Source organism: Pithys albifrons, chromosome 5, assembly GCF_047495875.1.
Source record: "Pithys albifrons albifrons isolate INPA30051 chromosome 5, PitAlb_v1, whole genome shotgun sequence".
Classification (NCBI taxonomy): domain Eukaryota; kingdom Metazoa; phylum Chordata; class Aves; order Passeriformes; family Thamnophilidae; genus Pithys; species Pithys albifrons.
Genome location: NC_092462.1, coordinates 63,788,255 through 63,808,761, shown reverse-complemented (window position 1 = coordinate 63,808,761; position 20,507 = coordinate 63,788,255). Strand labels below are relative to the sequence as shown.

General features: G+C 38.5%; 1 protein-coding gene across 4 annotated transcripts in view; it reads left to right on the top strand.

The window, feature by feature from the left end:
- PPP2R2C (protein phosphatase 2 regulatory subunit Bgamma) overlaps positions 1 to 20,507 on the top strand; it is a 193,924-nt gene that overhangs the window by 87,221 nt on the left and 86,196 nt on the right. The window contains exon 2 of one of the 4 annotated variants that reach the window (XM_071556840.1): positions 18,340 to 18,495. The exons of 2 other annotated variants lie outside the window; for them this stretch is intronic. In XM_071556840.1, the coding sequence (XP_071412941.1) occupies positions 18,483 to 18,495 (13 nt within the window). In that variant the 5' untranslated portion in view covers positions 18,340 to 18,482. Of the gene's footprint in view, positions 1 to 10,281; positions 10,432 to 18,339; positions 18,496 to 20,507 lie in introns of all 4 variants that reach the window. One more of the 4 variants, XM_071556839.1, reaches the window with a different exon arrangement.

Here is a 20,507-nt window from a genome sequence, read left to right as displayed (position 1 = left end):
TGTGTTCAGCTGGTCTCAGCAACAGATGTCACATATCACTGAATAATGGAGGTCATGTAGGAGAAAGACAAGAATATTCGCAGTTTCTGTAACCTTGAGCAAATGAAGCTTTCATTCACTGCATGTTTGTCAAAATAATTTTGCATTTTTACTATTATTGAAGTACTAGGATATAGATACTGTATAAGCATTGCTGTGGAACAGAGTAAAAGTGTACTGGGAATGTGTCTTGCTCCAGTTTACTGTTCATTCATTTTTCACCCATTATTAAATGTTAAAATAAAAATAAGAGAATTGCAAGTAGTGCCATAAATCAAAATGTGTCCTGAACTGCAGAGCAAGTAATTTTTATAAGAGGGCAAGCCCCTGTGTTTATAATAAATCAAGTTCGTTATCTTTTGAGCTTCCTGATTAAAGTAATTAGTCATTTATGCTGATACAGAGCCAGCAGTGAATACTTGGCTTTGTTTCACAAATACTGAATCTTAACTTGTTTTGTAAGGGTCATTGGTTATAAGGAGCTGCACATTGTAATGTAAATTTGTTGTTTTGTTGGTGGGGAAGTAGTTTCTGCCAATGCAAATTAATACACCAAACAATAATCTTGCAATTAGAACAAACTGCCTTGAAGACTGTAACATGGAAACTAATTTAAAATGTCAGCTATGACATAGCAGGTAGAGTTGGTAGGGAGTTTGTAGTAACTCTTAGTGCTGAGGAGACGTCTCAGCGTTGGTGAGGGTGGTTCAGGGAGTCCAGCTCGGCTGCCTCTCTGGGAGGCTGTGTGGGCTTCCCCACTTCTGCAGCAGCTGTGCTGTGAGCTGCCCATTGCCAGAGACAACTGTGGAGAGGTCTGGCTAATGTAATTCACAAAATCTTGGGGAATTTGAAAACTGCATACTTTTTTTTTTTAAACATCTGCCAAACACTGCTGAGGGTCTTCAGTTTGGATTGTGAGTTCTTCTTTCCAGCCAGGTGTAAAACACAGGTCATTGCCATGCTAAAATTCCTGCCTTTGAGCTATGGAAAAGGATGTGTGAAATTAGACTTCCTCCTGCTTTGTTTTAGCTATTGGTAAGATTTAGTCTGTTCTGAAGTAAGATTTATTGTGTTTTGAAGTAGGCTGAAACACAGCTTATTTTTAAGTACGAAACCATTGTGTGCATCTGGAATGTGATGGTTTCTCTATTTCTAGGCATCAGTTCTGACCAATAAGTACTTGGCATGAGTTGCTCTTAGACTGAAATAAATGAGGACAGAAGGCAATGCTTTCTTGGAAGAACAGATGTTCAGAAGTCTCCCAAGCTGTTTTGGGATGTTAGTTGGGTATGCCTGTGCTCATAGGTAGAACCAAGTAGGATGAGCCTGGGAATTTCAGTGCAGTTTTTCCTCTGATGGTCAAGTGTTAGTGGATCTGTGAAAATGTAACATTAGAAAGGACCTAATGATCTACTTTAACTGCAACTTTTATATAAAGAAAACAAGCCTCTTTTTCTGATTTGGTTTCTGTGTACCCTTGTCCAATACAAGGGTAATTGTGAATCTCCAAATTCTTCTCATACTCTAGATTACATTCTTTAGGGTTAAACAAGTGAAGCCTTTCCAGCAGTTACTTTGGTGACCTGCTGTGCAAACTGATAATGCCATGCTAATCTCAAAAGGAGTGTCAGTCAGTCACATTTGAATTTCAGTGTTTAAGGAGACAAAGAGGGAAATTAGCTGAACAAGAAATATTTTGTATTACTTAATTTTAAAGACTACAGTCAAGCAAATATATCAAGAACGGAAGGTGTGTTTTTAAGGAAGTACAGGTTTGTTTACAGGATTTTTTGTGAACTATAATTGTAAAATATTAGTAAGGAGACATTACTATAGGTGATTCTTTCTTTTAGCTTATACTCCAGTGATAAATAAGTAATAACATATAGAATGAGGATTTGAGAGATTCAGCATATAAAAGAGAGTAATTGTGACTAAGTGCAGATTAACACATGAGCTCTGGCATTTGTTTTCCTTATTGTTAGCTATGAAACACTGCACAGTTTTCACAAGGAAGCTTAAATGTGCTTTAGAGAAAGACTTTGCATATTCTAGGACAAAGAAAATAGCTATTTTTCAGAGTCTCCTTATTTCTAAGCATTCTAGCATTTTCCACACTAAAAAAAAGGCAGACTACAAGAAGTCCTCTAAAAGGATGAACATTGTAATTTGAAAAGAAAATGGGTACTCGTGACTGTTTCACCACCTGGGTATTAATGCACGCAATTACCAGGTCCTGCCTTTCAAACATTATTATGTTAGAGCAAGAAAAGAGCCAATATTGTATTTCATATGACCTTTCTATTACTGTATATCCACATATAGATTTGTGTTATTTGTCTCGGATTCACCAAATGTTTCTTATGTGTGGCTCAAGGCATTTATTTATTGCAAGGCTTCAAGCTGTGGTAAGCAAGGTCATAGATTAAGAATTGATTTCCACAGTTGCTGTAGCATACAAACTAAATTTCTCTTGGTTGGTTATAAAAAGTACATCTGGGCATAAATTCAGCTTTTCAACATTGTCTTGAAAATTAATGGTAAAGCAAATGAGAAAACACTCTGTGTCTGTTGCATGCTTCGTTTAGGCTTTCAGCTAAATCTTAAGGAAAGCAAATTGATTTTGTGCCGCAAACTACTAAGTAAAACTATGCTACTAATAAAGATTTTTTATTTCACTAGTTCTTTTTTGTTAAGACTTTTTTCTTATTTTTTCAAGTCAGATTTTCTGTACAGTTTCATTGAAATCATGTTTTGATCAATATCTTGGTTAGTCCTTTTTTTTTCTGGTAGATGATCCGAGAGTCATTTCTAATTACAATAGGAATGTGACTTTCAAAGTGGAATATAGTTTCTTTCCTTTGAAAAGAAACAGTCCTACTAGAAATAGAAAAACTCTACCATTTTGTTCACATTGCCTGTAATTTGAAACACATAATCTTTTAAACTGAAGTCTGTATTTAGACTGTAAACTGAAAATCCACTAAATCAAGGACGTATGTTCTGGTTGTGTTTTTAAGGTGTTCTTTCTGGGTTGTGATGTTGGGTTTTACTTTTGAGGTGTGTTTTGTGTTGGTCACAATAGTAGAGATTAACTGTGTGCAGCAATCAATTTGTGTAAATGTCAAATTCACTCTTTGATGAATCTTTGCTGCAATACACAGACTCCCAGTAACTATTTAATACATCAAGTTGCCGAAATTGCCTTCTTAGACACATCTTTAAAGAAAATATTTCTGATGTTCTTGCCCTCTCTTTTGGAGTTCATACGGCTAGAGCAGAAACCTTAATATGAAGGGCATGTTTTCAGATCACAATCATTATCATCATCAGGTGGCTTTAAAAAACTGCTAGCTTGGCCTCTAGTGTTTCTGCACATGTCATAGTTACTGTGTCTGCTCTTAGCAGATGAACCAAATTGTAAGATTATTTTTCTAAGGTAACAGAGTGTGTTGTCTTTGCTTGATCGTAATTCTTGGTTTGCAGGGCACAGTCCCCACTGTACCTTAGAGCACTGGCCCACAAGAAGAGAGCAGTGTGTCAAATGCTTTGTGGTACTCCATTCTATTAAAACAGAGGCTGAATTGCCTTTTCTTGACAGCAGTCACAATATGTATGTGAAGAAAAGCAATTGGAAAGCGAAGTACTGTGTGATAAGTGTGGTGAAATAGTTTGGTGAGTAAAACAGGTAGGGATTTAAAATATCAATTTTATTGAGTAAAAAAATGTGTGTAGAAATGAAGTACTTCAGATATAGAAATTGCTCCATCTCTCAATTCAGGGGAATGTTTTGAAGAAATGAAGTGGCGAAATTCATCTGTTGGTAGTGATTCTTACGCTGTCCCTGAACTGCATTTTGCAGGATTAGAATACATGTATTTTCTTTCATGACTGTTTCTGGAAAAGTATTTTGTTAGCACCTGACCTTATTTTGCAAAATCATGAGTGGCAGGCTTATTTTGGTGTTCTGAAAACTGAGGATTTTGTCAGCATTTAAAATGCCCGTGTCCATAGCAAAATTTCTTTTGACTTCTTGAGATTTCCATATGGAGATATCTAAAAAAATTTGCAGCTTTGCAGTGAAATGGGGTGAATCTATTCAACTCAGACTTTCTCTGAATAATAATACAGTCTCACTGAAAGCCTTGTTAGGAAAGAATTACGATTAGCAAGTCTGGTAGTCAGGAAGGCTTGTTGTTAATGTATTACTGCAGGACAACTCAAGCATGGTTATGCCTGACTGCATACAAGATTTATGCCCATTTCTAAAATATGAATTTCTTTTTTTGGAAAACACTGAAATATGTATGAAGACATTTTGGACTGATTCATTAACTTTGAATAAATTCTTATGACAAATGAGGGAAATGAAGAGAAAGCAAAAATAACTAGTTGAGCAGGACTCCTTGTGTGAGGTTGGCTGCCTGCAGAGAGACAGGACTAGTACAGATAGATCACTGAGTATTCACTGTAGATCCACCTGTTGGTACACTCTGAGAAACAACCTTTTCAGAGGAGATGTGGCACTGGCTTCCTCTGTATTGATGTAGTGGTACAGATTTTCAGATTTTTTTCTTTTTTCATATCCTGCCCCAAGACAGGGGAAGGATTGACCATCAGTTTTATTCTGCTCCTGTGATAAGGTTAGTGTAACAACGTAAGAGTGCTACAGATCTGGTATTCTACTTTTGCATCCTTCTTGACATTAGATGTTTTCCTAAAAGCTGCAAAGCCTCTCTGCAATCACCTTTCATGCCCAGTATTTCTCAGCATAGATCCATTTTCCAATAACACTCAGTGCAAACTACTAAAAACCCAGTGTTTCCACCAAACAGATCACAAAAGACTGGTGAGCAAGGAGAGGGAAGCAGTCTCACCTGTGGTGCCCTCTACGATGCATTCCACAGAGAGGAGAGAATGGAGGGAGATGAAGGCAGATGAACCATCCATTGTATAAGCTACCTGAAAAAGGCCCTCTGAGGTTTATGGGCACGAGTCGACAGTGTACATTTGAGGAAAGTCTGTCTGTTTGCAAAAGTGCACCCACATGTATTTGGGACTGCTGGAGTTTTTGAGTTAGCAGAGAAGTGTGTTGTTGAAGTGACTGAAATAGTCAGAGGACTGGAGCACCTCTCTTATGAGAAAAGCCTGGGAAAATTGAGGTTGTTCAGCCTGGAGAAGAGAAGGCTCCAGAGTGACCTTATTGTGGCCCTTCAGTACCTGAAGGGGGCTACAAGAGAGCTGCAAAGGGACTTTGCGCATGGGGATGTGGGGACAGGACAAGGGGTGATGGCCTTAAACTGAAAGAGGGCAGGTGTATGTTGTTAGGAAGAAACTATTTTCTGTGAGGGTGGTGAGGTACTGAATCAACAGGATGCCCCAACCCTGGAAGTGTTCAAGGATACATTGGATAGGGCACTGAGCAACCTGGTCTAGTGGAAGGTGTCCTTTCCCGTGGCAGGGGGCTGGAACTAGATGATTGTTGGAAACAAACAGGACTACAAAATAGGGAAAGAAGAAGTCCTGATACAGACTCATACAGAGAATGGCGCTGGGAAACAGCCCGGCCTGTACCAGCTACAAACATGAAAGACTTTTGTTGTGGGGGTTTGAAAGTTACATGTTTCACTGTACAAGTTCTAGTTTAAAAGATCTGTCCTCTATCCTATCAATCCCTTAGTTCCTATTGGGTTTGATCCTTTTGTTTCCCCTGTTGGCTTAGCCAAGTGCCCAGGTCACTCCTTCTGCCCGAGCCCTTACCCAATCCTGTCCAAGTTCCAGCTCCTTCCCCTCAGAATCCTATAAAACCCTCGTGATTGCATGATAAACAGGTTTTTGCCTGCAGTCTCTGAGAGAACACATCTCTCTCTGCATTCCCTGGCTCGGAGGGACCTGCAGGAACCATCTCCTACCCCAAAACACCACATAGATGATCTTTTAAGGTCCTTTCTAATCCAAACCATTCTATGATTCTATGACTTGAGTCTTTCTTTTACGTTTGAATTCTGGCATGTTTGTTTATTGCAGCACTTGATGTGAAATCTGGAAAACTGTGATCTTTCTGACCTTAATTGAAGAATTAAACTTGTCAAGTTTACCAAAGATTTGAAGTATGTAAATAAAAGTATTCTTATCATCTTTGGATTTTTGTAACACATTTTTTGCTTTTTTTTCCCGTGTTGTTGTTACAATATACATAGACTCTAGTTATAGTATTCTGTTATATTAGTGGGGATTAATGCTGCAAAATCCAGTATCTGCAGCCAGAGGGCTAAACAGATTGTTTCAGAAAGATCAAGGGACTGCAGTCATTTACATTTGATTGGACTTCCTTAGATGCATATGCAACTTCTGTGCCCCTCATTGTATAGCCCTTGGAGCCAGGCACTGCTCAGAAGAAGACAACTAATAACAGGAATTATCTATTGCTCTTTTGTTCACACATCTACTTGGGAACATAACTGCTTGGCATAGGTTAAAACAGCAGTGAGGTTTCTGTAAGCACTGTGAGGGGGAAAAATACAGATGATGTGTACCTAGTTATGCATTCCTGACTCATCTTTGTGCCGCCTGCTGCCTTGCTCTGACAGGGATGCTTCTGTGAACTACATTCAGGCACAAGGTGTGAATCATAGAATCATAGAATCAGTTGGGTTGGAAAAGACCTCCAAGATCATCGAGTCCAACCCTTGGAACAACTGGTCTTGCTGAGACTTCTGAGCCTCCATCTCTGTCCTGTTGCCTTAACACCAGAAACATCTTCCCAATAACGAACAAAGACTTAAGAGTACAAAACTCAAGATGTTCACTGGGGCTTTTTTTCTCATGATAGCATTTTCATCAAGGACCAGATGCCCACACCAAATGATGGTGTTTGCTCCCATGTGGCTTTATTCTCTGTTGTGGTCATGGAAAATGGGACCTGATGATGGAAAATGATGTTAGTAGGAGGAAGGATTTGTAGGAGCAAGAAGCTGCCAAACAATGAAACTGTGTGACCAAAGGACTCCTGTAATGCTCTATAATTTAAGAAGTATCAAGCTTATTACTTCATTCGGTTTTAAATCAGCTTTAGTCATACCTCATTCTTCACTGCTTCTTTGCTGTAGAATTTTTCTTGTGTGATAGGGCTGACTTGAAAGCTTTTCTCACCCTTGTATAAGGAGTAAACACGCAGCAAAGCATGAAGTAGTTCTGCACTAAGAATTCTACCTTTCTGGATACTCCATTGTTGTGATATCATTTGAACAGCTCTAGAGTTCAGTACTGTTGCATCATATTGTTTTCAGTTTTAAATTAAAAAGTTTTCAAAGCCACAGAACACAGTAGGGTTTTTTTTATCTGTTAGCCCTCTCGCCCCCCCAAAAAGGTTCAGCTGTGAGTGAAATGCCAATAAAAGCAACACTGGTACAGATGCCAACTGGTAAGAAACAGCAAGCATGTAATAAAGAACAATTAATTTGTTTAACAGTGAAATGTATGTAAAATAATAAATTACTTAAAACCAGGTTTTCTTCTGTTTCTCTTCTTTTAATCTCCATTTTCCATAAGGATATTGGTAATTTTTAACTAGGCAGCAAAGACTTTGGTTCCACTTAATGTCTTGGTAGCCTAGCACTAAAATATCAGTATTTTTCAATACTGATACCTAATTTTAGTAACAAACCCTAATGCATTGACTGTTATGAAATTTAGTACTTTCTACACTTACAGGCTTCAATAAAAGGCATGCCAACTTCATTTATTTCACCACTATAAGACAAAATGAGACACTTGATGGATTTTTCATAAGGGCACACATGTTTTTTTACAGATAGGTGAACACTTTAAGTGTGCAGCAAGTGTGTCTAAGGAGATGTAGAAGTAGGTATTTATGCTGGGGACAAGTTACTTTTTTTCCATATATGCAGGCATAAGACCCAAATAAAAAGGTATTGTTTAGTTTCTAGACAGTGCACAATGTCCTTTGGTCAGCAGTTAGTTTATACAATACAAACATGTTTCTGTATTGCTCTGCAGGAGGTCTGTGGCATTTATCGTAAAAATCGAGTTCTGAGCAGAGTAAGAAGACCTTTCCAAAAGGAAATTTGCAATGAAAGTTCTTATGTTTGAAGGGCTGTGGCTGACTTTCTTAATTTGCTCATCTGATCCATTTGCCCAGGAAAAATAGTAATAAATCCTGTGACATCCACAAGAAAACTTCTTTTATCATGGGAATCCAATATTCATTGCTTGAAGGCATTTGCTTTTCTAAACAAGAGCCATGATTGCTATGTCCTTGTGAGTATCCTAAATCAGCCTTTGGAGCATAAATATTCATCCAGAGCTTGTTACTATATCTGTTGTGTCCCATTTATCTATTTGGTAAGTATTGTCATATTTTTAAAATAAAGTGTATGGATTTTCTTTTTTACCCAACGAAAATTTTTGCATTGGATGCTTCATCACTAAAAATCAGCATTATCGTGGATCCTCTCTCAGTCTTCAGTTCTTTGCAAACTGCAGTGGCATACATTCTGAAAAACATGGATGTGGATTTAGAAGAACACCTTGATGTGCTGATGGAAGTTTAAGAAGCATAAGCTGGGTGTACTAAAATCTTCACTGCACTGGAAGTGATGAGTTCAGTGTTTTGCAGTGCCATGCATGCTCTGTTACATGGCATACACCTATACTGGCTCAACCAGCAGAAAATCAGCAAAAACGTGCAGATGCTGAGAGAGAACCTTGAAGAAGCTGAAGAAGTAGAGGTCATCTGATGTGAGGCTTCTAGGTATGCCCTTCTTTTTATCAACAAAATGACAGTACTTGAACTATTGTGGTTTTTTTACTTGATGTCTGAATACAGATTTGTTTATATTTATTGCTTTCTTGTTGATAGGAAGTTGAAGAAGGGAGTTGAACAAAACATGCAGGGCAGTTCATGTTAATACAGAATTTTTTTCCCTTTTCCACTGTCTCAGCAAAATGCATTGGCATGGGACTATTTGCATGCTCTCTAATGACAGTGAAAAACAAAAGAGAAGGCCACAGACTTGCAAAGAAAAAATTACTTGCTCCTTTGAAACTGGCAAGGAAATAGCCAGTACATTGCTCCATGACTAGCTCTGAGTTACTAATGGTACCTGAACAGAGTTTTATGTATCACATCATTCATGTTCTTGATCATCATTCTCTCATTGTGTTGTCTGTTCTTGGCCTGTCTGAGTTCATTTCTGGCAGACAGAAGCCTGTATGCTCTTTTTGGATGCCTTTTGGTTTCCATTTTCCTTTGTTTTAAAAACAATCGGATGGCAAATCTTTCACAGGGGGATGAGTGTTGGAGCTCATCCTTGCTTTGCTGTCTAGATCATGAGCATCTGACCTAACAGTTCTCTGCTTGCTGCAAAACTACTCTAGTAACTCCATGCTGTTTGATTGCTTTTTGTCTCCTTTTTTGCCTCTCAAGGGCACTAACATGTGGATGTTTCCTAACTCATTAGTACTCTTTTTTTAATTCTTTTCACTGTTATTTCTCTTTTATTCAGTAAGAGAAGGTGCTGGTAAAAACTAGTTACATTGGACAGTAATAAAAAAATGACTATTCGGACTCAATTTAGGCAAAAGAGATTTTGCTCTCTTTTTTGTCCTCTTAAATAAATGTAGAGGTGGTTTTATTCTTTTGTCCACACCCATCTTTACACTTTTCTTCTTTACACTCATCCGCAAATCAAATCCATTGCTAAACTGAGGTGCTGTCTCTACCTAAACTTAAAGTAACCATGAGAGTGGTCTTAAGAAAGTGAACCCACATGGTCTGTGTCCTTTCAGTCTGTGTTGTTTGCAAACCTAATGTGACTTGGTTTCACAATACTCTCCTCTCAGTGTGCCAGAGAAGAGCTAATGCTGTGAATGAGTACTATATTGCTCCATAGTGCCCATTCCTAGTCCTGTCAGGCCATATGAATAAACATGGCCTTGTGCTGAGGCTTCTCCCTTAACACAGTCTTGTAATTTGGACTGATATAACCTCTATATTGGGTGGAGGGTTTGTACTGTGAATCACAGCTGAATTTACAAGGGAAAAGGAGCTCAGATACTCACTGAAAAGACTGTATTGATAGAAGGAGCTGCAATATTAGATGTAGGACTAACTGACACACAGTCTTGAAAAGCTGAGAACTTAAGGGAGAAATAAAATGACCTCTCCGTTCTATAGCAGAAGTGGATCAATGGCTTTGTTTTTATGTTTTTGTTTGAAAGATATCATCTGCTGGCTGCAGAGTGGGTGGATTCAGCTTCCTTCTGGAGCCTGAGCAAATCATTTGATGAAGGGCTTGCTTTCTGCTGCATCCTAGGACAACATGGAAGGGGAGAGCATCTATGAGGTTGATTCTGGAGATGGACTTGGAGGTAGGGATGCGTATCATTTACTTTGTTTCCATCCCCAATGCTGTTTACGGGGATCCCTTATGATAATGGACCTTGAAACCCACAAAAAGCAAATGTGATAAAGGTGTCTACAGTTTGTTGGTTGTATTTTGTGACTTTACAAGCAGTGAATAAAGTTTTTTCAAAACAACTTTGTCCTAGAGGAAGTGGCACACCTAGACAGTGCATGCTCTGAATGTTGTTATTTTGAGTCTGAGATGTCTCAAAAAGAATGCAAACCCTAAATACTTAAAATAAAAGTAAAGCCTTTTCTCTATTTCTTTGTTTCTCCTTTTTCTGTGTCTCACACACTCAGTAACTGTACTGCACACACTCATTTTTTTGTATTTTTTGACTGGACTACATATAATAGATTGGAATGGTACTGACTCCTATACTAGCAACCTGCTTGTAAATGGAGACTTTTCATTGACCTAAAATAAAGATTTCTTGTTCTTATTCTAATTCTATAGGTGTCCTTTGGCAATTTAGCTAATGGCATTGCTGTGGTTTATAATTTTCATAATGGAGTGAAAAACCTCTCAGAGTAACATTATGTACTTCTGCAGGGCTCCTGGTTCTGGGTATAATGCAGGAGATCTTTGAGACTGTTTGAATGGATCCATCTGTTTTAAATTCCTGGTTTAGGCTGCCTGTTCTGAGACTAAGCAGTCAAACATCTTTAGTTTGCAGAACACCTTGAACTGCCTAAGTCTACTCTCTTTTGAACTCAGAAATCTAAATATTATGGGAAAGAATGAAGTTCTACGGTAAAAGGTTGTAATAATATAAGACTCAATGTGCTGCACATCTGTTTAATGGTTTAGATGTTTTCCTGTGACTGGACTGTAAATCAGGCAGATTATTTTTTGTCTGAACGTGCTGTGCTTGTGCTAAGATGCTCTCTTCTGTGTTTAATATTTCTGTAATTGTTTTCCTGGGCCCTAGATATATCAGCAGTACTGTTTAGTAGTAGGAACAGTTTCCATGATCTCACCACTGAGTTTCCTTCTCATGGATATGTTACTTCCAGGCACTCATCAGTTGGCTAGCATGCAGATATATATATTCTTAAACAGTTTACTTGTTTTAACAAAAAAAAAAGGTAGTTCAAGTTACCTTCAAAATTCCTGATAATCTTGTCTTATGAAATAATTATTTTGTTATAGTAATTTCTTCACCATAACTTTTGTGATAAGAACAATATAAGTTTTATGATGAAATAATGCCTTTCTGCTAAGTTAATGAAGGGTAATCAAATAGCAGCATTCTCTTTGACACTCTGAGCATTTGTGCTGCCCTCTCCTAAACTTTTGGAACAGCTGAAACCATTTTTATGACTTACTCTCAAGCACTTGTTTTGGCATTACCATGTGTGTTTCAGTCACTGAATGTCTCCTGTGGTACTGCGGCTTTGTCATGTATTTCATGCCACTTTAAGCATGGAAAAATTGTTTCAGAGCTGAGGTCAATGACAAGGTTGTAGCCCAACCCTCCTTGAGGTCTGACCTTTATTGTTATAGTAAGTTACTGTCCTTGATCCACATTTTTCTAATTTATACAGGCAAGAGTGAGTGTGTGCATTTAAGTGTGCAGAATGGGTAACTATCTTTTCTGGCTTGTCCTCCTCTCATTTCATGGAATTCTACCATAAGACTGTAAGGTCTTCAGGGAGAATTTACGATCTTGGGGAACAGAATATATTGTCATTGACATAAGTGAAGTAGAACTACTAGCATGAGAACAAAGTCTGGTCTTGCACATGACAGGGTCCTGCTTCCAGGAGCATGTCAGCATCTCCATGTGTGGTGGTTTTATGGACAAAGTGTGCTTGCATGAGTAACGCTAACAACAGAGTACCATTTCACATTGTTTCAGAAAACAAATTATGTTCTCTTTGTATTCTCTTCCTGGATAGATGCTCAAGTGAAAAGAAGATTCCTTTATAAACAAATCAAAGGTTTTTGAAAACAAGCTAACCATAAAATTCCATTTTGAAAGTATGAGGAATGGGTAAGAGTAAGCACTCTGTGGTGGGTGGTCCCGAGGTGTAATGGAGAGCACTCTGGACTCTGAATCTCAAGGACCTGAGTTTGAGTCTCAGTGGGGACTGTCCCCTGGCAGTTCAATGCCTCCCTGCCATCCCATCCTGTCAGATCTCGGATGCTCAGCAAGGTCAGCCCTGGTTAGTACCGGGTGCTGTGACAGTCCCAAGGACTTCACTGTCACTGTCCAAGCTCGCTCGGCCGTGGCAGATGGACCTTCGGACTTAAATGGTGGGGCCAGTTCTGTGCACGCTGTGCCTCATCTAAAAAATCCACTGCACAGGCTGGAAGGGCACACCCACGTGGGGAGAGCCCTGCCCAAATCTGCATTCATGAAGTTTCGTCATACATACATACAAGCACTCTGTGATGATCAGCCCACCAAGCATTCTTATCTGAGTAAGGGAAGTGTTGGAGACACCTGTGTTTTAAAATCAAGAGCAACTAGAACTTTGAATGCAGCTTTGCTAAGTTTCTTGTATTCTCTTTGTCCTGCTTTTCCTTATTTCTACTTTGAATATCTACTGTTTGTGGAGACAAATTAGCAGATGTCACAGTTTTATTGAATGTGATGTAAATAAAATTGTGACTTTGAAATAAAGTATCTTTCAGAAGATAAAGGGCATGCATACTTTCTGAGTCAGTACATAGTTCTCAGTAGTGTTGAACAAAGTCTGTGTACATCCTATATATAGTGTAAATATAGACTGTTATAAATACAGAATGCCTTTTATGCGATGCACAAAGAGGAACAAAGCTCAGTCAGGGTCCTTATTATGCAGGCAGATAGAGCTGCCAGATGATAGCCATCCCAAACATGATTGAGAAGAGGCAGGACTGTGATTGTTTTCTGTGTAGTGCAGTAAAGACCTATTACAGCTGACCTAGAACAGGTGGGTACCTCTGCTTCTGAGCAGACTTCGTAGCTTCAGTTGCCTGGGAGCAATTTGTGCTTTTCTCAAATGCAGGAACTCCAGGGTGAGGTCACCTTGAGCATCTGCCAGGAGCCCACCAAGCTGCTCTCACTGCCCCACTTCAGCAGGACAAGAAACTATGATGAAAGAACAAGCAGACGGGTCATCACTCACCAGTTACTGTCACAAGCAAAACATACTTGAGAAAGATTATTTTATTCCTAATTAAAAATATGACAGGTTAGTGACAAAAAAAATTGAAAACTAAACCCACCTTCCATTCATCCCCTTTCTTCCCTGACTCAGCTTCACTCCTTCCGTCCTAACTTTTCTACCACCTCCTGCCACACCTGAGCAGCGCAGGGGGATTCGGGAATGAGTTAGTACATAACACTTTGTCTGTGCTGCTGCTTCTCCTCATGCTCTTCCCGTTCTCCAGCATGAGGTCCCACTGAGGGACAGTCCTGTTCACAAAAGTTCACAAACTTTTCCAACATGGGGTATTCTCCACTGCTCCAGTATGGATGGATCCTTGCTGGGTCTGCCTTGGGACTGGCTCTGTCCACGTTGGGACAGCTTCTGGTCTCTTCTCACAAAGCCCATCTTCTGCCAAAACCTTGTCCTATAAACTCAACACAGACTCTTACTGTAATTGAAGAGCCATAGGCTCTTCCAAATGTATTCCTTATAGGCCTGATGGAATTGAATTCTTAGAGGCTTTTTCCTTAAGTGATTGGTTTTTATTATGAATATGTTGACTAATTTGATATGTTCCTAGAAGTGATCACTAAATTGGGCAATGTAGTGTTAAGTATATTTAGAGATGTTTCTTTAGAAGCTTTTAATCCTTTTAGTTATGGAGTGATATGATTATTAATTAACACTGAGGGTCCATCTCTATTATTACTTTGCTTCCTGTTTGTTTTCACAGTCTGCTATGTCTATGTACATCCATGGAATCAATACCATAGCGCACGTTTTTCCTCTTTCTTTGAACTGTATATTAATAAGAACCCAAAGATTCATTGCTGCCCAAAAGGTATTACAGGGAAGAGACTGGGGAGAGGTTAAGCAATTTTTGTGGTTTGGTTGTGTTGTTTGGTAGTATGCCAGACCTGCTTTTGGCCTGGTGTTTTCACTTGTAGCTCTGTAGACTGCTGGATAATATAGAAGGGTTTCAAACTTCTAATGGTGCTGATGTGTAGATGCAGTGATACAAGGATAAAAGAAAGACAAGATAGAGAGATATATTCTGCTAGATGAAGTTGTTCTTCTACTCACCCAGCCTGCGATTGTATCAGCAGGGCAAATAAAAGACAGATCTTCTTTTATACAAAGCAACTTACTGCTGACCTCATGACTCTAACAAAAAATCAACTTTATTTAGAAATTATTCTTGTAGAAGACAGTACTACATACTAAAAGTCCATCAAAGTCTAGTACACTTGATAACAATACATATGTGGAAGCTTGTATTTGAATATGGAAATAACTAGACAAAAAAAGTAAAGATTTCCTCTAGGATTGCTTTTTGTCTGAGTGCTCTGTACAATACAGTGGCACAGTCCTTTCCCTTTGGATAGCAGGATCTTCTGAAGAAGCCTTTGCTTGTTGTTTACAGAAGTGTCATGAGAGCATTTGTTTGCTGTCCCTGAGCCTTATGTGCTGCCCCTTCTTCTTCTGTATGCAGGTAATAATGCTGGCAGTGAATAATGGCATCTCTGCTCTTACTATGAACAAAACCATCTCTTGGTTATCAGGGGTTTGCCTAAAAGTAGCTAAGTGATGAAGAGAGAGGCTTTAGGTGGTGCTGGTAGAGAGCTTTTCCACCTTCTTAAATAGCTCAATTTCAGTGTTTGAATTCCTCATTGTTACTGGACATCCAGGTAAACCTCAGTGTGCTGCATACATGCCACCAGCATGGTAAAGCAGTCAGCTGTGATGTTCAGGAAATACAGGTCCTGAACACGTGGTACGTGACTTCACAAGCGATCAAGATGGAAATGTGCATCAGCTCATCAAACAGAATGAAAAATCCACCTGCCAAGGTAGTACCAAGAAAAAACCCACCAAATAAACAAAAAACCAGCAGAGCAAAACCGAGACATGTCATAGCAAACTAAAAGGAAGAGTAAAACTCTTCCTTACTTATAATAAGGAGGAAGTCTTACTTTATTGCACTGGGGTTCCTGTACCTTGATAAGTAGATGGAGTGTTCCCCACTGACTGTTTAGCTAAACAGACTAAAGTCTTTTTTAGGTTAATCATTAATTTTTATTTATGTCATATCTGTGCTTTAAACATATACTCCTGGGACAAATTCCCAGGCTTTTCAATGAAATGAAAACCCTAGAAAAATCTGGCTAGATTAAGAAATATTTTTGGAGTTTATGGGTTTGGATGGCTGAATTTAATACATGTGGCATTTCAAATTTGTTTGTTGCCACTGATCTGTGAGTACATAGAAAACATATATGGATTTTAAGAATGCCCTCTTTACAAGTGCAGTTTTAGTGACACCACTCACTGATGTTTTATCTTCCAATGTTTTCACTTAAACATTTTATTGTTAGATGAGCTTTTTGTTGTTTATTAGTGTTCTTTAACTTATTTTAAAGAAGAACTATATAGTAAGTTGCCAGATAATGCACAAATGACCAACAGTCATCATGGTATTATAGCATTAGAGTATGACAGATAGTTTTGCATTATAACAAATATGGGATATTTTCTATTGATTTTTCCACTATAAATAAATTTGTAAATACGGGAGGGAGAGCAAAGAATGGGAATTTGTTCTTCTTGGGCATGGCCTTTTGGTGGCATGCATTTAAAATGTATGGAGAGCACTTGTGAAAAGTAATTCTAATTTATAACCATTGTGGATATTAAAATACTGTGGAAGATGTCCTGAAGGTAATTATGAAATCATAATGTCCATAAGCACATTGCCAGTATTTAAGTGACAATTATTGTCCTTGATCGGGATTTTCACTCACTGATGGGGGATACGGTGAGTTTATTAAGGGATGGTGGTTTGAAACATAAATATGGACAACCTCAACTAATGGCTCCGAGTGAAATGATGAAAATGTGACTTGTCCCAGTTGCTTGCTGAAAAGAAATGCTTTTGTGAGGTTTCGAGCACAGAGTCATTGATTATATCATTTAAAAAGTGTTGACCGTCTAAAATTGTTAAGGCAGAAAGCAGACAAGAGTATTCAAGCTCTCGAAAGCATGTTCTGCAGTGGCCCTTGCATTTTAATCGCTTTTCAAGAACATTTATACAGGACATTAACTTCAGTAGTTTTTGGGTCACATCTCAAGTATCTGTTCATATCTATATGACTTCACCTAGAAATTACCCTTGGTTACTAATGCTCATGTCTACTTGCCACCCAGATTGCGAGGCAAGTGATAAGGAATGGATTTCATTTAGCAGAGCTCTGCCTTTTTAAGAAACTTACATCCTTGCAATGTAAGGATGGGAAGTGTACATAAATTTGGTTATATAAAGAGTACTCTCTACACTGATCAGTTGTTCAAAGGCATGGCTTGCTACATGTCACTGTATTTACCATTTACGTGTTACATACAGATACTGATAGTTCTTCACTGCTTAGACTGAACCTTTGCAAGTAGTGATATATACCAATCCCCTGCTGGTGTAATGTTGTGCCTCCACTGCTTTTGGAAATTATGTAATAGAGATATGATGGTCTACATACCCAGAGAACTTGCCCCATTTCCAGGAGAAGAATACTGTGGTCTTGATTCAGATTCACTATTTATTAAACATTCTGCTTTAAATAGTGCAAGTATACGTAGAAACAAAACTCCCTCATGAGAAAGTGTGATGCACAAATACAGACCTGAGTAACTAATTGGAATGGATTTCTACTGTCTGGACTAGATTTGCACAATGACAAATACCTTAATAAAAAACCTGCTTTGATACAGCACTTCATATTTCTGAATTTCAAAGCTCTGCAAATTTAAATGTAAGCATGTGTAAATAAGCATTGAAATCATCCTGGAACATATAACAGATTTTCCTTTTTCGTATTCAGTGCTTGCATGTATTTTCTTTCCTATGTAACTCCTAGAAAAGAAAGGCTTTTGAAAAGTGAAAGATGCAAATTAAAATGAAGAATATATTTCTACATGGATCCATGAAGTTTTTTCTCTCTGATGCTATACAGACCCGGAACAAGGCTGGTAGTTTGGGCTGCTTTGATTTGAATACCAGTATTAATATGAAATGTGGTTCCTTAATTTCATCTTCTTTTGTTCTTATAACAGAAATACAGTTTATTTCTCTGAAATGAGTATGTTTGTGTGATTTATTTTTTTCCTTATCACTTTTGCCTTTTTCATTAGGAAGATCCTGACTTTTAAAGGGAAAGAGCACCTGTTCTCTAGATCCTGTAGACTGATTTTCTGGGCTCCATTTTAAATTTTATTGACTCAAACAGTTAATGCTTCTTCAAACTCTGCTTCAGCAAGCATTCTGTTGAACTGTTGTTGATGGAAGGCAAATTGATTAATTTGAGTTGAATCCCTTTTACATATATATGATGGGTTTCAAGGTACTTAATTATTTCAGAGACTTAGATCAGGGCAGGTAATTCTAAAGTTAGTATCTACTTCTTTGGGATTAGGGATATGAGAGAAAACTCTCTTGAGCCTTAGCTAATTACACTGATGTAAGTGAATACAGGAGCTGGAAATACCTGGGCTGTAGCTTGTGACTTACACTGCTGTAAGTCTGGGAATGCCCACAGAGCAAGTATTTTTCTGTTACTGAAAGTGATTGGGAGAACAAGGTGCTTGCTTGCTTACAGGGTCAGCAGTTTTGTTCCTGCTTGAAACATTATCCTTAGATGAGGAAAGTTTTCACCATTTTTGTCTTGAATTTCTTTGTTTTTTAGGGAAAGCTATAAGGAAGCTTGTGCGCAAGGCGACTCTGGTGGCATCTAGAATCCTCAGATTTCCTTGACTGAATCCATCTGGGTTTAGCCCTAAATATAGTAGACAAGCTGCACTGCTTGCACTGATAAATTATATCTTCCAAATGATAGACCAAGGTACAGTCATGCATACTAACCGTTTTTGATCTCATTTCACTCTTGATTCTGTTGCTTTTTGGATAGTTGTGACAGTACGATTTGTCCCCATTCTTGTGGACTATCTTTTCATCAGTACTCTGAAAAAAACTTAATTGAAAAGAGACTTCTGGCCTGACTCTGGCATTTGATGTTGACATCTCCTTATGAGTCTGCAGCTTGGTGGGAAACAGCCTCTCCTGAGCATCACAGGCTTGCCTTCAGTGGCAGGTAGACAGTGGGACTGTTGGCAGCTCAACTGTATGTAGTTGTTTACTACCTTTGGTAAAGAAAAAAAGGGAAAACCTAAACCAAAACTCCACCTCCTTTTTGACACATGCTTTCATTTTAATTTTATGCTCAGCAATCATAAAATTGAAAATAGACTATATTCTAACAAAGCGTAGATTTTGACTGTAAAATAAGAGCTGTGTTATTAAAAGAAAAAATAGATCAATAAAGTGCTATTCTAAATGATAGTTAATAATTAGGTTTCTTTATATCTGCTCTGGTATCTCAGCTAGCTGTTGGAATGAGCAAGCAAGCTCAGTGTCAACTGGCTGCTTTCTGAGGTCAGAACTTCTCTTTGCTTTTTTGTTTTAGATGGGAAAATCTTCTGTCTCCTGCCTGTGTCTTCTCTGAACTGTAGGGGACATAACTTTCATAATACAGAATGTTCCCAGTTTCAAGATGTTTTTGGAATGGTGCTGTTGGTTCATATTTTAAAAGACTTTGGTATCCAGTAGGATATATTACTGTGCTTGGATGGTCCATAACATCTGAGAATTAAGAAGGATTAAGCAGGTTTTTAAAAATTGTCTTATCTGAGCATGACAGTGGTTAAATATTAATCCAGTTGAACAAAGGCTATTACAATTTTGATTTTTACATGGTTTAGATATTGTCTTGGAAGTCTTCAAAGCTGTCTTTTCTTTTGCTCAAAGATGGGAGGAATGCTTTCTGCGTGTATCTTCTTGGTTCCTTCGTGCCACATGCTGGGCTCCAGCTGTTCGCTGCCTACACCTTCAAATGCTGAGGTTAATCCTTACTTTGGTGGCGTGCCCAGGGAGAAACCCTTGCAGTGGCTTTTCCCCAGTGCACTAAATACTGGGGAGAGCAGTGGGTTCTGCAGGGAATGGTTGCAGGCTCAGACGGGTTGGCACGTTCGGCCCCTGATGAATGTCCAGGTGATGTCTTGTACCAGCCATAGACTAAATCACCAGCTGACCACAACAGAGAATCTGTGGGTCACATGCAATTTGTGAGTTACATATTTCTTTGAAGTTGCTACATAGCATCTGTTTTCTGTTGTCTGGCAAAAGAATATTAGATTTGGAGAGTAAATACCACTGGTGTTCAGCCTTGCAAAATTAATCTATAGATGATTTTCCTTTTGAATGTAATTGTTCTAAAATATATGTACTTGCTGAGAGGTTAATGGAAGGTTCCCATAATTCTCCTGTTTAATTTGTACAATACGGGAAATAATTTAAGAATGTGTCTGTTTTTTCAATTGACGGGTCACACCTTTGGCAAACAGATTTGGTAGTTTTCTATGTGTGTCATTAGTGGAACAGGAAGATGAATAGACCTTTTTTTGCTGGGTTGTGATGCTGTCTGTAATGACATGCCGCTGGTTGTAGTGGTCTGTATCAAATCGTTCCCTTTCTTGCCCTCTGCCAGGGTTTACTGATAAGTCTTCATATCTGTTGTGAATCTTTCTATGCAGCAGCTGGGCAAGGCAAAGCATTTGAAACATAGAATCATAGAATGGTTTGGGTTGGAAGGAACCTTAAAGATCATCTCGTTCCAATCCCTGTGCTGGGGGCAGGGACACCTTCTACTAGAAGGTGGGTGAGATAAATGCATTTTCTTTGTTCTTTGAAATTCTGGTGGTGTTTAATGGTGATTTTAGATTATAAAATATCATGTTTCTGTCTTTATTTACAATCCTTAAGAAATCTCTGGCTGTCCACAAAGTAATTTCTGAACAG